This window comes from Hipposideros armiger, unplaced genomic scaffold (assembly GCF_001890085.2).
Source record: "Hipposideros armiger isolate ML-2016 unplaced genomic scaffold, ASM189008v1 scaffold_178, whole genome shotgun sequence".
NCBI lineage: Eukaryota > Metazoa > Chordata > Mammalia > Chiroptera > Hipposideridae > Hipposideros > Hipposideros armiger.
The window spans coordinates 1,784,605-1,797,624 of record NW_017731528.1 but is presented as its reverse complement, the minus strand read 5'-3'; the positions used below and the strand labels follow the sequence as shown (position 1 = coordinate 1,797,624).

General features: G+C 59.3%; 2 protein-coding genes across 2 annotated transcripts in view; both read left to right on the top strand.

Moving 5' to 3' along the window:
• The first annotated feature begins 5,329 nt into the window (after window positions 1-5,329).
• On the top strand, window positions 5,330-8,605 carry LOC109388007 (signal peptide, CUB and EGF-like domain-containing protein 1). The gene is made up of 5 exons (XM_019652318.1): window positions 5,330-5,393; window positions 5,891-6,046; window positions 6,680-6,800; window positions 7,168-7,367; window positions 8,292-8,605. The coding sequence occupies exons 3-5, from the start codon at window positions 6,694-6,696 to the stop codon at window positions 8,603-8,605; spliced, it is 621 nt and encodes a 206-aa protein (XP_019507863.1). The 5' UTR covers window positions 5,330-5,393; window positions 5,891-6,046; window positions 6,680-6,693.
• Window positions 8,606-10,948: 2,343 nt separating this feature from the next.
• LOC109388006 (SCO-spondin-like) overlaps window positions 10,949-13,020 on the top strand; it is an 8,699-nt gene continuing 6,627 nt past the window's right edge. The window contains exons 1-3 of the mRNA XM_019652317.1: window positions 10,949-10,981; window positions 11,148-11,359; window positions 12,060-12,280. Coding sequence (XP_019507862.1) covers window positions 10,949-10,981; window positions 11,148-11,359; window positions 12,060-12,280 — 466 coding nt within the window. The remainder of the gene's footprint in view (window positions 10,982-11,147; window positions 11,360-12,059; window positions 12,281-13,020) is intronic.

Genomic DNA, 13,020 nt, shown 5'->3' with positions numbered 1-13,020 from the left:
TGAAAGCTCTCCAGGTGGCTCTGAAGCGACCCCAGGTCAGGAGTCATCACTGCCCGCCTGCCTCCCAGTAGGACCAGAGCCCAGCTGCCGCTCTCAGCACACAAGCCCCACCACCTCTCCAGCACCACATGTGGGGTTCTTCCAAAAGGCCTGAAGTGTCTCTGCACCCCAACCCCGTTAGCTAGAGAAGGGGTGGGGGTTGTCACTTTCCTGGGGTGTTTGGGTGGCTCCTGTATGAAATGGCTGGAAGTGTTTTGATCCATAAGGAAAAAATGGCCCTGGCAGTTGCTAGTCCCTGAGGAGGGCAAACCTCAAACTGGCCCAGGCCCACACCCACTTTGACCCAGGAGTTTGGTACTGAATGGATGGGCACTCAGGACCCCTCATCCAGGGCCCAGGGTTCTCGGCTGGCTTCAGCTCGGGGTCTCCTGTGCCTCCAGGTACAGGCATGGTGGGAATGCTGACTAGAGGTCCTATTTCCCAGGAGACTGTGCCGCAGGCCACTGGTGCAGGGGAGGAGCCACCAGCAAGGACCCCGTTGGCCTACTCTGTCCCGCTGGCCACTACTGTCTTGAAGGTACTTTACCACCTCAGGCCTGCTCCAGCCACGGCCTAGTGGGAGAAGGCCGACTCCCTTCCTTCTAGGCCTCTCCAGGGCTTCACAGGCTTTGAGCCTCTGTCCCAGCACAGTGGCCCTGAATGACAGGCATGGTGAACCATGCAGGGCTGAGCTCAGGACCCTGCTAGGCTCAGCAGTCCTTACCCCTCCATTCCCCAAAAACCCTCCCCAAGGTTAGACCTCAGGAAACCTCACTGGAGCGGCTGCCCATTCTCCTTTGCTCCTCAGGCCTGGTCATTCCTTCTCCACCTCAGTCCCAACTTGCAGGATGGCAAGTGTCTTTCATTCATTCAATGAAGTTGACCAAGGATTCCAAAACTGAACTGGTCCCTGCCCTCTGGAAGCTGAGAGGGGTGGCATTCCCCATCCTGGGCTGCAGGAGGGAGAGCTCCAGGGGGCCTGAGCCTAGCGCAGTCCCCTGGGAGCTGGAGACACTGCCTGGCCTCTTCTGTCTGTCACTCTGACTTCTGCAGGCGCTCCTGTCCCGGCCCGATGCCCAGCTGGTACCTGGTCTGAGGAAGGGAACCCAACCCCAGAAGGATGTCAAGATTGCTCTGGAGGGTGGCTCTGTGCTGGTGGCCACCCACCCATCTGGCCAGCACCCTGCCACCCAGGGTGGGCAAACAGTTTGTCTCCTCAGATAAACAGGGAACAGTGACCACAGAGTGAGGAGCTGGCTCCACTCCAGGGCCTGGCCCCAGCCAGAGAACAAGGGAAATCCCTGCCTGCCTGGGAGAAGCCACCCCCACTTGCCCACAGGCCCCTGGCAGACAACCTGGGGTCAGGCCACACTGGGTGCAGGACACTGGGACTTGACTGCTTTGCAGACAAGGCCATTGGAGGAACATCAGTGTCCAGGCTTGAGGCAGCACCTCTCATCTCTGCCTCTGCCCATCCCGCCCCTGAGCGGGGCCTGGCTGGCCATCCTGGAGACCAGGCTGGAGGGCAGGAGACCATGAGGGGGAAGAAGGGGGCAAGTGCACAAGGAGGGTCCTGGGCTTGAGCTTGAAGTCCCCTCGCTGCCCACAGTGGCATGCCCCCCAGCAACGCTCCGCAGCTGAGGCGCTTGTGCTTGGCCCATGTTTTTCCAGAGTTTCCTGGACTGGAGGGGCTATCTCTGCCACTCCCATGGAGGGGCTCTCTGGACCCTCCTGTCCTCCCGGGCACTTCTGTCCTCTGGGAATGGCTGACCTCCCTCCATGTTCTCCCGGCTCCTATGACTCTGGTGCCCACACAACAAAGTGTCAGGTCTGTCCCAGTGGCCACTACTGTGTTCCAGGGCTGAGGCCACAGCTGTGTCCGAGAGGTTTGTGTCCTGCCAGCAGCCTGTCTGATGGGCGGGGTGGGAATAGTCCCCTGCAGGGCAGGTAACAGGCCTGTTTATCTCCCCCACGTCCCTCAGACGAGGGCCTGGGCTGCACATGTGGAGCGTTTGTACTCCCGGGCAGGAGTCATGCCAGGCCCTCGCCCAGTGCCTTCCCTCCTCCAGCCTCCTTCCAGCTCCCCCACCTCCCCTGCCTGCTCAAGCTCTAACCTCAGCCCTACCTGTCCTCTTCACAGGTTTCTACTGTCCTGAAGGTTCGGGACTCACCTGGCAGCCCTGCCCCCCAGGCACCTATGGCCCCGTGCCTGGCCTGAGCAGCCTGGTGGGGTGTCGAGCCTGTGATGGGGGCAGGTTCTGCCCCGGAGCCAATGCTACAGCAGCAGGCAGACAGTGCTGGGCGGGCTTCTTCTGCTCCAGAGGCTCCACCCGGCCCAACCCGGAGGCCGGCACTGAAGGTACTGGTACCACCCGCTGGACACCCAGGAAGAACGTGAGAACGTGGACCAGCACAAGGAGTTCTGCAAAGCCCTCTGAAAAAAAGAGCTGGAGTGGGGAGTCACCCAACCAAGACCCTGCCCCTACACCCCAGGGCTTGAGCCTTCCGAGGAGACCCCTCCTTTCTCAGGTGCCCCTTCCAGATGCCACTGCTCATGTCAGGAGAAGCTTCCTCTGACCTCTTCCCATCGGTGACAGTGGCATGGGCTGTGGTGAAGGGCAGGTGCAGAGGGTGTGGCCTATAGGAGGGACCCCTCACAGGTGTGCCTCTGGAGCCAGCTGCCAATGGCCCTGGCCTAGAGCCTGTACCAGAGACACAGGGGGACTGCTCAAACACCCACCCTTTACCCTGTGCTTCCCAGTGTCTGGGCTAACTTGTCTCTTGGTTCCAGAGGCAGCTGGCCCATGTCCTCAGGGACACTACTGCCCCAGGGGCTCGGCCGTGCCCCAGCCCTGCCCACCTGGCACCTTCAGCACCCGCATGAAGCTTGGCTCAGAGGTAGGGAGACCTCAGCGGGGGGAGGAGGATGGCGGTGGGGAGAGCCCTGTTTAGATCTAACACCCATGGTCAAAGTTGTCACTTGGAGAACAGGGCTTCCTTCTGGTCTTGACTCAAAAGTCGCTTTCTAAGGGAGACTGTCCCTGGCCCTCCTTAGCGCATATCACAGCCTGAGATACCACTTTACTTCTTGGCCTTATGTTCTGTCTTCCCCACTAACACAGAAAGCTAGGGAGTTTTGTCTTTCTGCTCACTGTCTGTAGTGAGAATGGTCCTGGCTCGTAGTAGGCTCCCAGCACATGTGTATCGGACTCACGCATGACTAGTACAAGCTGATTTTGGAACCTTGGAAGGACTAGCAAACCCCTCTTGCAGAGGGTACACATTGAGGGTTGTGGGAAGTGGGGCCCAGGGAGGGTGCTGGGTGAGGGTGGGGCAGAGGGAGCGTGAGGCCAGCTATGCAGTGCCTCATGCTGCTACATGAGTGACAAGACATTAAAATATCATAGTCACCTATAATTTATAAAGGGCCACCATAGGATGCACAAAATCCTGTTGAAATTGCCAAAAGCAGCATTAGTGTTTGGTTCAGTTCACAAGCCCCTCCAATGATGGCTTGCACTGCACTGACCAGAGGCCCTCCTGTTGTGAGAGGAGCATTCCCTGCAAAGCCTAGCTTGTTGCAGGCCCCAGGAACCCCACCCTCTGCACCTTTGCCTGGAGGAGGGTCAGGGGAACAGGCTTCCCCTGGTGTTAGCAGTCAAACTGCAAAGGGACATGGAAGCAGGGAAAAAAGAAAGCAGCAGAACAGCAGTGATGGAGTGTTTGGGGGATCAAATCCGGGTTACCACCAACTGCTGGCTGTGCAGGGCATGCCCCCTCTCTGGAGAATGAGCAAGCAGGGGGCAGCAAGGCCGGTCAGGGTGTGGTAGATGGATGGAGGGGGGCCCGAACGAGACTCTGTCTGACCAGGGGCCCTTTCAGTCCATCTGATGTGGCCTCTGTGTCCCCACTCTTGTGGGAGCTGGAGACTGGCACCCAAATGGGGGTCTCTTGCAGGCTGCCTGCTCCCCGTGCCCGCCCGGCCACTACTGCAGCTCCCCTGGCCTCGCCAGGCCTTCTGGGCTCTGCAGCCCAGGCTTCTTCTGCCTCCGTGGGGCACTCGTCCCCAATGGCTCGCTAGGCTCTCTGGGAGACCTGACCGGTGGCCCGTGTCCTGCAGGTACCCCCGGGGGCTGCCTTGAGCAGGGTCCTGGGAGGTGGAAATGAGCAAGCTCTGAGACTGCCACACAAACAGGGCCCAAGGGCCAGCAGGAGGTTTCCAGCAGTCCCCTGGGCCCTCCAGGGACTGGGTTTAGGATGGGGCCCCTCAGGGTGCCAGGGAATGGGGCTTCCTCTGGCTTTGACCTGTCTGGTCTGCTTCCCTTTCAGGACACTTTTGTCCCCCAGGCACTGTAACCCCGAGACCCTGCCCGGCAGGCACTCACAACAGCCTGGCCTCCCAGGGCCACTGTGAGCCTTGTCCTGAAGGGTGAGTGCTGAGAGGCCATCCTGGGCCATGTCCCGCTGGGCACACTTTGCGTTCCTGCCACAGCAGGTGGCACACCAGCTGCTCTAGCTAAGACTCCTTTCAACCTGAATTTTCTGTGAGTTGGAGAAAACACAGGAGAACTTCCACAGCTTCCCCCAGCCTTCGTTCTTTATGTCTCTCCATCTCTGTGTTGGGTGTTGCTGAGTCAAACTTGGGCCTCTTTTGCTGCAATTTAAGCAGTTGAGCCCTCCCGGACCTAACCCCACCCCTACCAGTGCTTGAGCCGCAGCACAGCTGTGTCCCCAGCCTGTGGGTGACTGTTGAGGCCACAGATGAGGGGTGACCAGCAGCCACCTCCAACCCACCTGTCCTCCCTGCAGCTTCTTCTGCCCGGCAAACACCTCCTCCGTGGTGGGAAGTGAGTGTCCAGCCGGCCACTACTGTCCAGCCTCCACCTCCTTTGCATCTCAGTTCCCCTGCCCCAGGGGTACCTACAGACCACAGAGAGGGGGTATCCAGCAGTCAGACTGCATCCCCTGCGAGCCAGGTAAGGGGGCAGGGATGCACCCCTGCCCCAGACACATTAGGCCACATCCTCCCTGCCTGAGGGCAGGGCTCAGGCCTGACTCAGGTGGAGGTGCTGGCCAGAGCCCATGGTGCACATCAGCCCACATTTGCTGGTTGGGGGGCTGTCCCCATTTTCCCGCCCCCCCCAATTCCTGGGGATCCTGTCTTTACCTCTTCCCTGCAGGCTTCTACTGTCTACTGCCTGGGCTGGCGGCCATGTCTGGGCCCTGCAGTGCGGGGTTCCACTGCACTCAGGGAGCATCTGTCCCAAATCCCACTGATGGGCTCACAGGAGACCTCTGTCCTCCAGGCCACTTCTGTCCCCAGGGCAGCCCCAGGCCTACTCCATGCCCCCCAGGTGGGTTACCAATGAGGGAACACCAGCAGTGCGGGTCTGCTCTGGGCTCTTTGGAAGGGAGAGGAGTGAAGGCCCAGCCTTGGGGAGCCTCCTAGGGAAGGATATAGAAGAAACACCCAAATTGCAATTAAGGACCAGCATCCATCCTGCACCCACGTAGCATGGGGCTTAGGGGTGGAATGGCGAATGGGGTGACTTAGAGCTGGGGCCCAGGCTTCTGAGGGAGGCTTGAACGCGAGGGGCTGATGGTAGAGGCACAGCAGGAAGTGGGTGATGCCCAGCAGCCCCAGGAATGGGGGGTAAGATGCACCTCAGCTGTGTCAGCTGAGCCCAAGCTGCAGAACACCAGGTGACGAGGTGGCCCAGGAGCCTTGGGGTCACTGGTGTCTGAGGCTGAGCGGGCAGAGCAGGGTCATGGCTCTGCCACCCAAGACGAGACACCGTGGGTCTCCATCTGGGAGGCCTCCTGGTGGTGGCCACAGTGTGTGGACCTACAGGCTCTCTCCTGCCCATCCCTGGGGCCACGTCACCAGGCAACTGCCAGCCCTGCCCAGGCGGCTGGTTCTGCTCCCGGGCTGGCCTGAGCTCCCCAGAGGCTGCGTGTGAAGGAGGCTGGTTCTGCCCCAGAGCCTCTATCTCGGGGCGCAGTCCAGGTAAGGGCAGACCCTTTTCCTGCTCTGGGTGCTATGGGACCTCCAGCAGGCTGGCCTGGAAGGAGACATGGGCCCCGCTCCGCTTTCATGCTCCTGTCGGCCCACAGTGGTGAGATGGGTCCTTGTAACTAGGCCAAAGCACCGTGCACTAGCGAGGCAGGCTGCCCGGGTGCCCGGAACTCAGAAAGGCAGATGGGAGATGCTTGGGATGAGTGAGAGGGAGGGAAGGAACAAGAAGCATTTTAAAAATCAGTCAGAGATGGAGAATCCAGTGCTTTGGAGGAGGGAATAAAGGGGCCACACAAGACCCTCTAGTGAGGAGGCAGGAAGGATCTTCACCCATCATGTGAGGGCCAGTGCCCAGGGGAGAAGGGGCAGAGGGCCAGACCCCAAGGACAGGGGTGCATTTGAGCTCCCCTGAGCAGAGCTGTCATAGTTCTATCCTCTGGGGCCTCTGTTCTTCATTGAAAACTGAGAGCAGGGTGGCCCAGGTGTGCCACCCATCACAGGCCCCGCTCACTCAGCCACAGTATGGAGGGAGTAGGAAGTGGAAGTCCTGGGCTCTGGGCGGGAGGAGATGAGGAGTATCCCAATGGAAATCACTGAAATCACTGTGTCCCTTGGCTCTTGCAGGCAATCTCTGCCCCATGGCACACTCCTGCCCCCTAGGGAGCCTGGAGCCCCTTCTCTGTCCCCCGGGACAGTATCAGGATGAACCTGGACAGACTCTGTGCAAGATGTGCCCAGCTGGAAAGTGAGCTGTTGCTGGGGTGGGGCGGCTCCTCTATCTGGGTGACATCAGACTTTTCCCGCCCCCTTCCCCAAAGCCAGAGGGGCTCAGACGTTGCAGAGACCACTGCAGACCCCCAATGGCCTGCAGAACCCAGTATAACAAACACTGTCATGCCAACGCAGGGGCCTTGGGGAGCTGCAGTTATCACGCACAATACTCAGTGTGACGAGGCTGCTGTCATCCCTTTCCTGACCTCAGATGGTCCTGTTTGATGGAGGGGTTTCCTTCCGCCCAAGTCCATCTGGTGGAGCCTCACTTCCTAGAAAGCTTTGGGATGTAGAAGGTGGTGACTCCTTCATTCCTGACCACCCACCGGCTGTGTCCACAGGTTCTGTGCTTTCGGGACCCAGGGGCCAGAATCCAGGTCCATTTGGCCAGTGGACTGTCCTGCTGGCTACTACTGCCCTTCGGGTACCCAGACTGCCACCCAGCACCCATGTCCCGGAGGCACCTTCCAAGGGAGGCCTGGAGCACGCAGCACTGAGGACTGCAAACCCTGTCCCGCAGGACACTTCTGCTCAGATTCAGGTGACAGGAGCCCTCTTTTTGGGACTTTGCAGAGTCCTTAGCTGATTCATTTGTCCTGTGGAGACATCCAGGTCCCCTCGCATCATGCATGACCTGCAGCCCCATATAGGGGATACTGCTACAGGCCTGGGCATGGGGATGGGAGAGGGAGGCAAAGGTGACGTGGCCTGACCCCCGCAAGTTCACAATAGGAAAGGGTGGAAGGACGGATAGAACATGAGTGCCCCAGCCAGGCAGTGCCCTTAGGAGGCTCTGCTGGCCTAAGGAGGGGGTACAGCTTTGTGGAGTGTTTGCTGTAGGGTTCCCTGCCTTGTTCAGGAAGCAGAGGCTCCATCCAGAGTGGCAGGGCAGGATTGTGGGGGGACCATGCTGGGACAGAGCCCAGGGATGAGAGGTGGATGTGGCTGTGACCCTGTGGAGGAGGAACAGGGTGGTGTGTGTTTGCCAATTGTAGCTGTCTAGTCCATTCCTATGGAAATCACCCAGAACAAGATACAGCTGGGTGGGAAGTGGACGCATGCGTGATACTGGGAAGCAGAGGGAACTGTAATTCCCCCAAGTGGTACCCAGGCCCCCAGGGACCCCACAAGAGCACAGCGTGTCACACCAGAATAAGGCTGGGAGGTCCAGCACTAGTGGAGGTGGCACAACCCCACACGCCTCAGCTCCCTTAGCACCTCCTGTCTTTCCAGGTTCCCCAGTTAGCGCTATCTCGCTTTGGCTCTGCATATCCCCATGAGATGTGACTAGACAGGGCTCTTTGAGTTCACAGAGGCTCCTCAGCTGCATAGGTTGTGAATTGTAGAGCCGGGAGGGGATGCAGTCTAGCGCTAGAACCCAGCTTAGGCACTTCTGTGCCCCTTTGCCCCTTTCACCTTCCCTTCTCACCTGAAGCCAGGCCCACTGTCTCCATCCTCTGCACAGGGGCCGGGAAGCGCTTCCCAGACGGGCCATGCTCAGCAGGTTATTATTGTCCCCCTGGCCAGACCTCAGCCACCCCCACATCTTTCCGGTGCCCCCAAGGCTTCTACTGTCCTGAGGGATCATCCCAGCCAAGGGCCTGTGAGAACGGAACATTCCAGCCCCAGGAGGCCAAGGGGTCCTGTGAGCCCTGCCCCCCTGGATTCTACTGTGAAGCCTCAGGCACAGGTGGGCTCCCTGGGGCTGAGACAAGGCCCCCGCGGGATGCTGGGCCCCAGAGCCAGGTGCCAGGAACGGGGGCACCTAGCTCTCCATGAGCCCCTGAAGAAGCAACGCCTCCTTGTCAGAGAGGGGAAGGATCAACCTGAGGTGGCTCAGGGTGACACGAGATCCCAGTGTTCCCTGTCCCTTTCATTTAGATTTGGCTTCAGGATGTGTCTTGGGAATTCCTTATGTAAGAAGTGTGGTTGTCATTGTCAGTGTCATGATCCATTTGCAACCCGAAGTGGAGGGAGGGGGACTCTGAGATAGGCCAGGTACACGGGAAGGGCACATCAGGACTTCAGCCAGGATGGGCCTGCAGGGAGACTCATAAGGATACCAGTGCCCAAGACAGGGCAGAACTGGACTGGCTGAGATCTAGGGCACTGGGACCTTGGCTGTGGCCTGAGTCAGTCTCCCCCAGGCACAAGGTACCTGCTGTACACCAACCATGACCTTGGCCATCTCTACTGGCCCAGCAGAGAGGCCTGAGCAGTGAGGTCTGCAGGCCACTGAGCAAACCCAGGGGTGGTGGCTCTCGTGTGACCAGTGTGGGCAAGAGCCACATCCTGAAGAAAGGATCTCAGGGGCCCACAGAAGTTTCCTGAGCACGCACCTTACGTCAGGTTGGCCGGTGGTCAGCCATTGAGGGACCCCTCCTGGCCAACATGCCCAGAAATTAGAGTAAAGCATCTTGACCGTGGGCTGACCCAGGACAGTTTCAGAGCCTGGGCATCCACTGTCACTGCCAGCTCCGCTCACCCTGCCATTGTCCCCTAGGTCCCACAGCCGGCAGCCCCAGCCTGTGCCTCCAGGGCTACTTCTGTCCCCCCGGCTCCCACTCAGCCACTGCCCACCCGTGCCCTCTGGGAACCTTTGGGCCCAGGCGAGGGGCTGCTGCCGAGCTGGACTGCGAGCTGTGCCCGGCAGGTTTGTGGACTCTGGGCTGTGGGCCCTCAGGAAGCCTAGGCTGAAGGCTGAGGAGAGAATGAGGTCCGTGAGGGAACACACTGCCCATCACCGCAGCACCTCACGAGTGCAGCAGCCGGTCAGGGAAAGGAACGTCAGGTCCAAACATGAGCCAGGCCCCCTTGACCTCCTGTCGCGTCCACAGCCCCCAACACCCTTGGGGTCTTCAGGGCCTCCTCACGCCTGTGCCCAGCTCACCCACATGCACCTCCGGGGCCCAGGACAAGACCAATCTCATGTTCTCTTCAGGGAGCAGATGTTACTGGAGAGAGAGCCCTGCCCTGGTTTAGGCAGCCCCCTGTCTCTCTAGATCTTTCTGCCCCTCACTCCCCAAGTCTGCCGTCACATCAGCACCCTGTGATAGTTTGAGAGCCTGGGGGGGGGCAGGGGACACAGTCCAAGAGAGGCAGGCTGGTGCTAGAGCAGGAGGAAGGTGGAGTGGCCCCTCTGTCACCTGCCCCTTGAATCTGCCCCTTTAGGGATGTTCTGCTCATCAGAAGGGCTGTCCCAGCCATCGGGGCCCTGCCACTCCTCTCACTACTGCACAGGGGGAGCGGTGTCCCCCACTCCCATCAAACACAAGGTAGGCGATGCTGGGCACGGCACCCCAGATGGGTGTTTGAGCCCACCCTGCAAAACCCACGTGTGATGAAACCACAAAGCTGGCTGGGGTCCTGCTGGGCTGGCGGGTTCTCCCAGCAGAGTTGAAGTGGCCTGAGAGCAGTACCCTCCCACCTTGGTTTCCCCCGGGCCCAGTGGTAGCTAATTTTAATGATTCTAGGATATGCACCTTTTCACATTGACCATCTCTAACATCATCAGCATCTTATAATCCATAGCATCTGGCAATCATAATGGCAGTGATTTGTTTTCTCTGAAATCATTTGCCTTTCAGTAGATGACATTTTGGGTTTGATGACACGTGGCAGTGACAGCAGGTAATACACACCCAGAGCCTTTACTTGGACTGTGCTGCACACACACTGACTCAGCATCCTCACAGAAGCCCTCTGGGAGGCCCCCAGGTCACCCCATTGTAGACATGAAGACATTGAGGGGCAAATGGGCTAATGGACTTTCTCAAGGCCACGTGGTGAGAAAGTGACCTCATTATACTGTAGGGCAGGGTGGTGGGGAGTCAGCTGGGTGGGTGGACACACGGACCAGTGCTGGACAGACGTGGGGGCAGATGGGCCTTCGTGCATTAGCTGACTGGCTCTGACTCGTTTTGTTACTGAGTTACTGTGTGACCTTGGACATACATGCCCCTGGCCACTCTGGTCCCTGGCTTCCCTTTTAGAACACAGACTGCCCCTTCTGAAAGTCACCAATTACACATCCACAGTACAGAGAAGAGCCTAGCCTGGGAGATGGTGGGTGGGCAAGGGGGGTACTGCAGCCCTGCAGCCTTGCAGCCCTGCATCGGCACCATGATTCAGGAAGAAAACACTTCCCAGGCCTTAGTTGGTACAGTTAGAAGCACACGCTAACAGTGCAATTTTGCCTGTAATGTTATTTGCAATGTCACCTCATTTACATCGATGCCAACCCTGTCTTCCCTGCCAGGTGCCAGTCCTGAGGCCACAGCCCTAATCGGAACCCCTTTCTTTCTTCTCTCTGGCTGCACAGACGGAGGCCCCAGGACTTTCTGGGAATGACATCTGCCCTCCTGGCTTCTTCTGCCCCAGGGGAACAGGCATCCCTGTGCCATGCCGGCCTGGGTTTTACTCCTCCGCCCCAGGCCTGGCCAGTGAAGACCAGTGCCAACCGTGTCCCCCTGGGCACTTCTGTGACAGCCTTGGACTGTCTCATACCCTGGAGGCTGAGCTCTGTGACGCAGGGTGAGGGCCCTGCAGTGGCCTCAGGAGGGAGGAGGGTCCCTAGCTCAGGCCCGCCCCAGTCCCTAAGTCACAGACTACCCCTCAGCTCCCATGGTCTCTCCCAGCCCCTCAGAGGAGCCCAGACCAGGGCGACTGTCTACCCCAGGCGTGTGGGCCCCAACATGCCATTCCTTCCATCTTCATGGGCCCTCCCAACAAAGGAGCTCTGGGTGTGTGCCTGCAGCCCGTGGCCCCACCCAGTCCCAGGGCAGCCTCCCAGTGAGTCTGTATCCCATTGCCCAACATCCTCTACCAACAGGCATCCTAGACCCCTGCCAGGGGCATTTTCCTCTATTGTCCAGAGCGCTGGAGACTGGCCGCAGCCACCAGTAAACTGGCCAGGTCCTGTGTGAGGGAAGACTTGCTCCATCTGCTCAGGGGCTCTGAGGGTGGAGAAGTGGAGAGGGGAGTGTGCTTATTCTAGAAAATGCTGCCCCTTCCCTGACTGTCTTCTTGAGCCCCTACTGCTTGGTTCCTATCGCAGGGGCCAGAAGCACATTGAGAGTTGAGGGCCTTTCACTGTAGGGATGGCTGGTGGCTTAGGCCACACTGGCCTCAACCTGATGACCCGGCTCCATGGCTACCCCAACCCTCGCCTTCGTCTGCCCGGCCAGGACCCCGGGTCATGGGGAGGATCAGCCACAGCTCTCCGTTTCCTTAGGTACATCTGCCTGGGAGGCAGTGCTGTCCCCTCACCCTCTGATGGAATCCATGGATACAGATGTTCCCCTGGCTTCCGCTGTCCCCCAGGGGCCCACAGCGAGCTGCCCTGTGAGCCAGGCACCTTCAGCCCGTTGTCTGGGGCTGACACCTGCTTGCCCTGCCCAGCAGGCACCTACTGCCCAAAGGCCACCAGCGTGGAGCCCACCATCTGCCCCAAAGGTAATGAATGCCCTCAGGCTGGCCTCTGCCCTGGTTCTCAGGGCACAGGGACATTGGATATGATCACAGTGATAGTACATGTCAGGGCTCAACATAGATGGCTCCCTGGGCTCAGCTCCATCCGGAACTCCATGCTGTCAACAAGGCTGCTGACCATCCTATAAAATGGGCTGATCACGCCACAGAGGGAGGACACAGGAAAGGCTGCTGAGGGAGCCGCAGCCCCCCCCCGGGGACAGTGCCAGTGCCTTCCTTCACATGCTCTGTGACCGGCCTTGTATGTCCCCAGCGGGTGCCCAGGAGATGAGGATACAGGTGTCATGGAGGGAAGACACAGGCCTGAGAAGCAGGACATCTAGTCAGTCCCTGCCCCTATCCTAAGGCCACAATCTGTCTGCAAAGTGAGGCCAGAGTGCTCTGGTGTGAGCCAGGCTGCCTGTCGGGGTACACCCAAGGCAGCCATTTCTCCAGAGGAAATCTGGGGGCTCTAGGGGTACACATGACCCCTCAGTCTTCAGGACAAGAGACGCAGCTCCACAGAGCCAGAGCACAGCTGTCACCTACCTCTCTCTAAGTAATGACCCCACAACCTCAGTGCTGACACCTCTGTGTGCACACATGTGCACACACATGCATGCCTACTCACACATGTGCACACAGGCACACTACCCTGTCCTGACCTCCCCCAGAGCCTCCCTCTCCTGGACCCTGAGTCCCTGCCCCCACCCCCCCACTCCCTC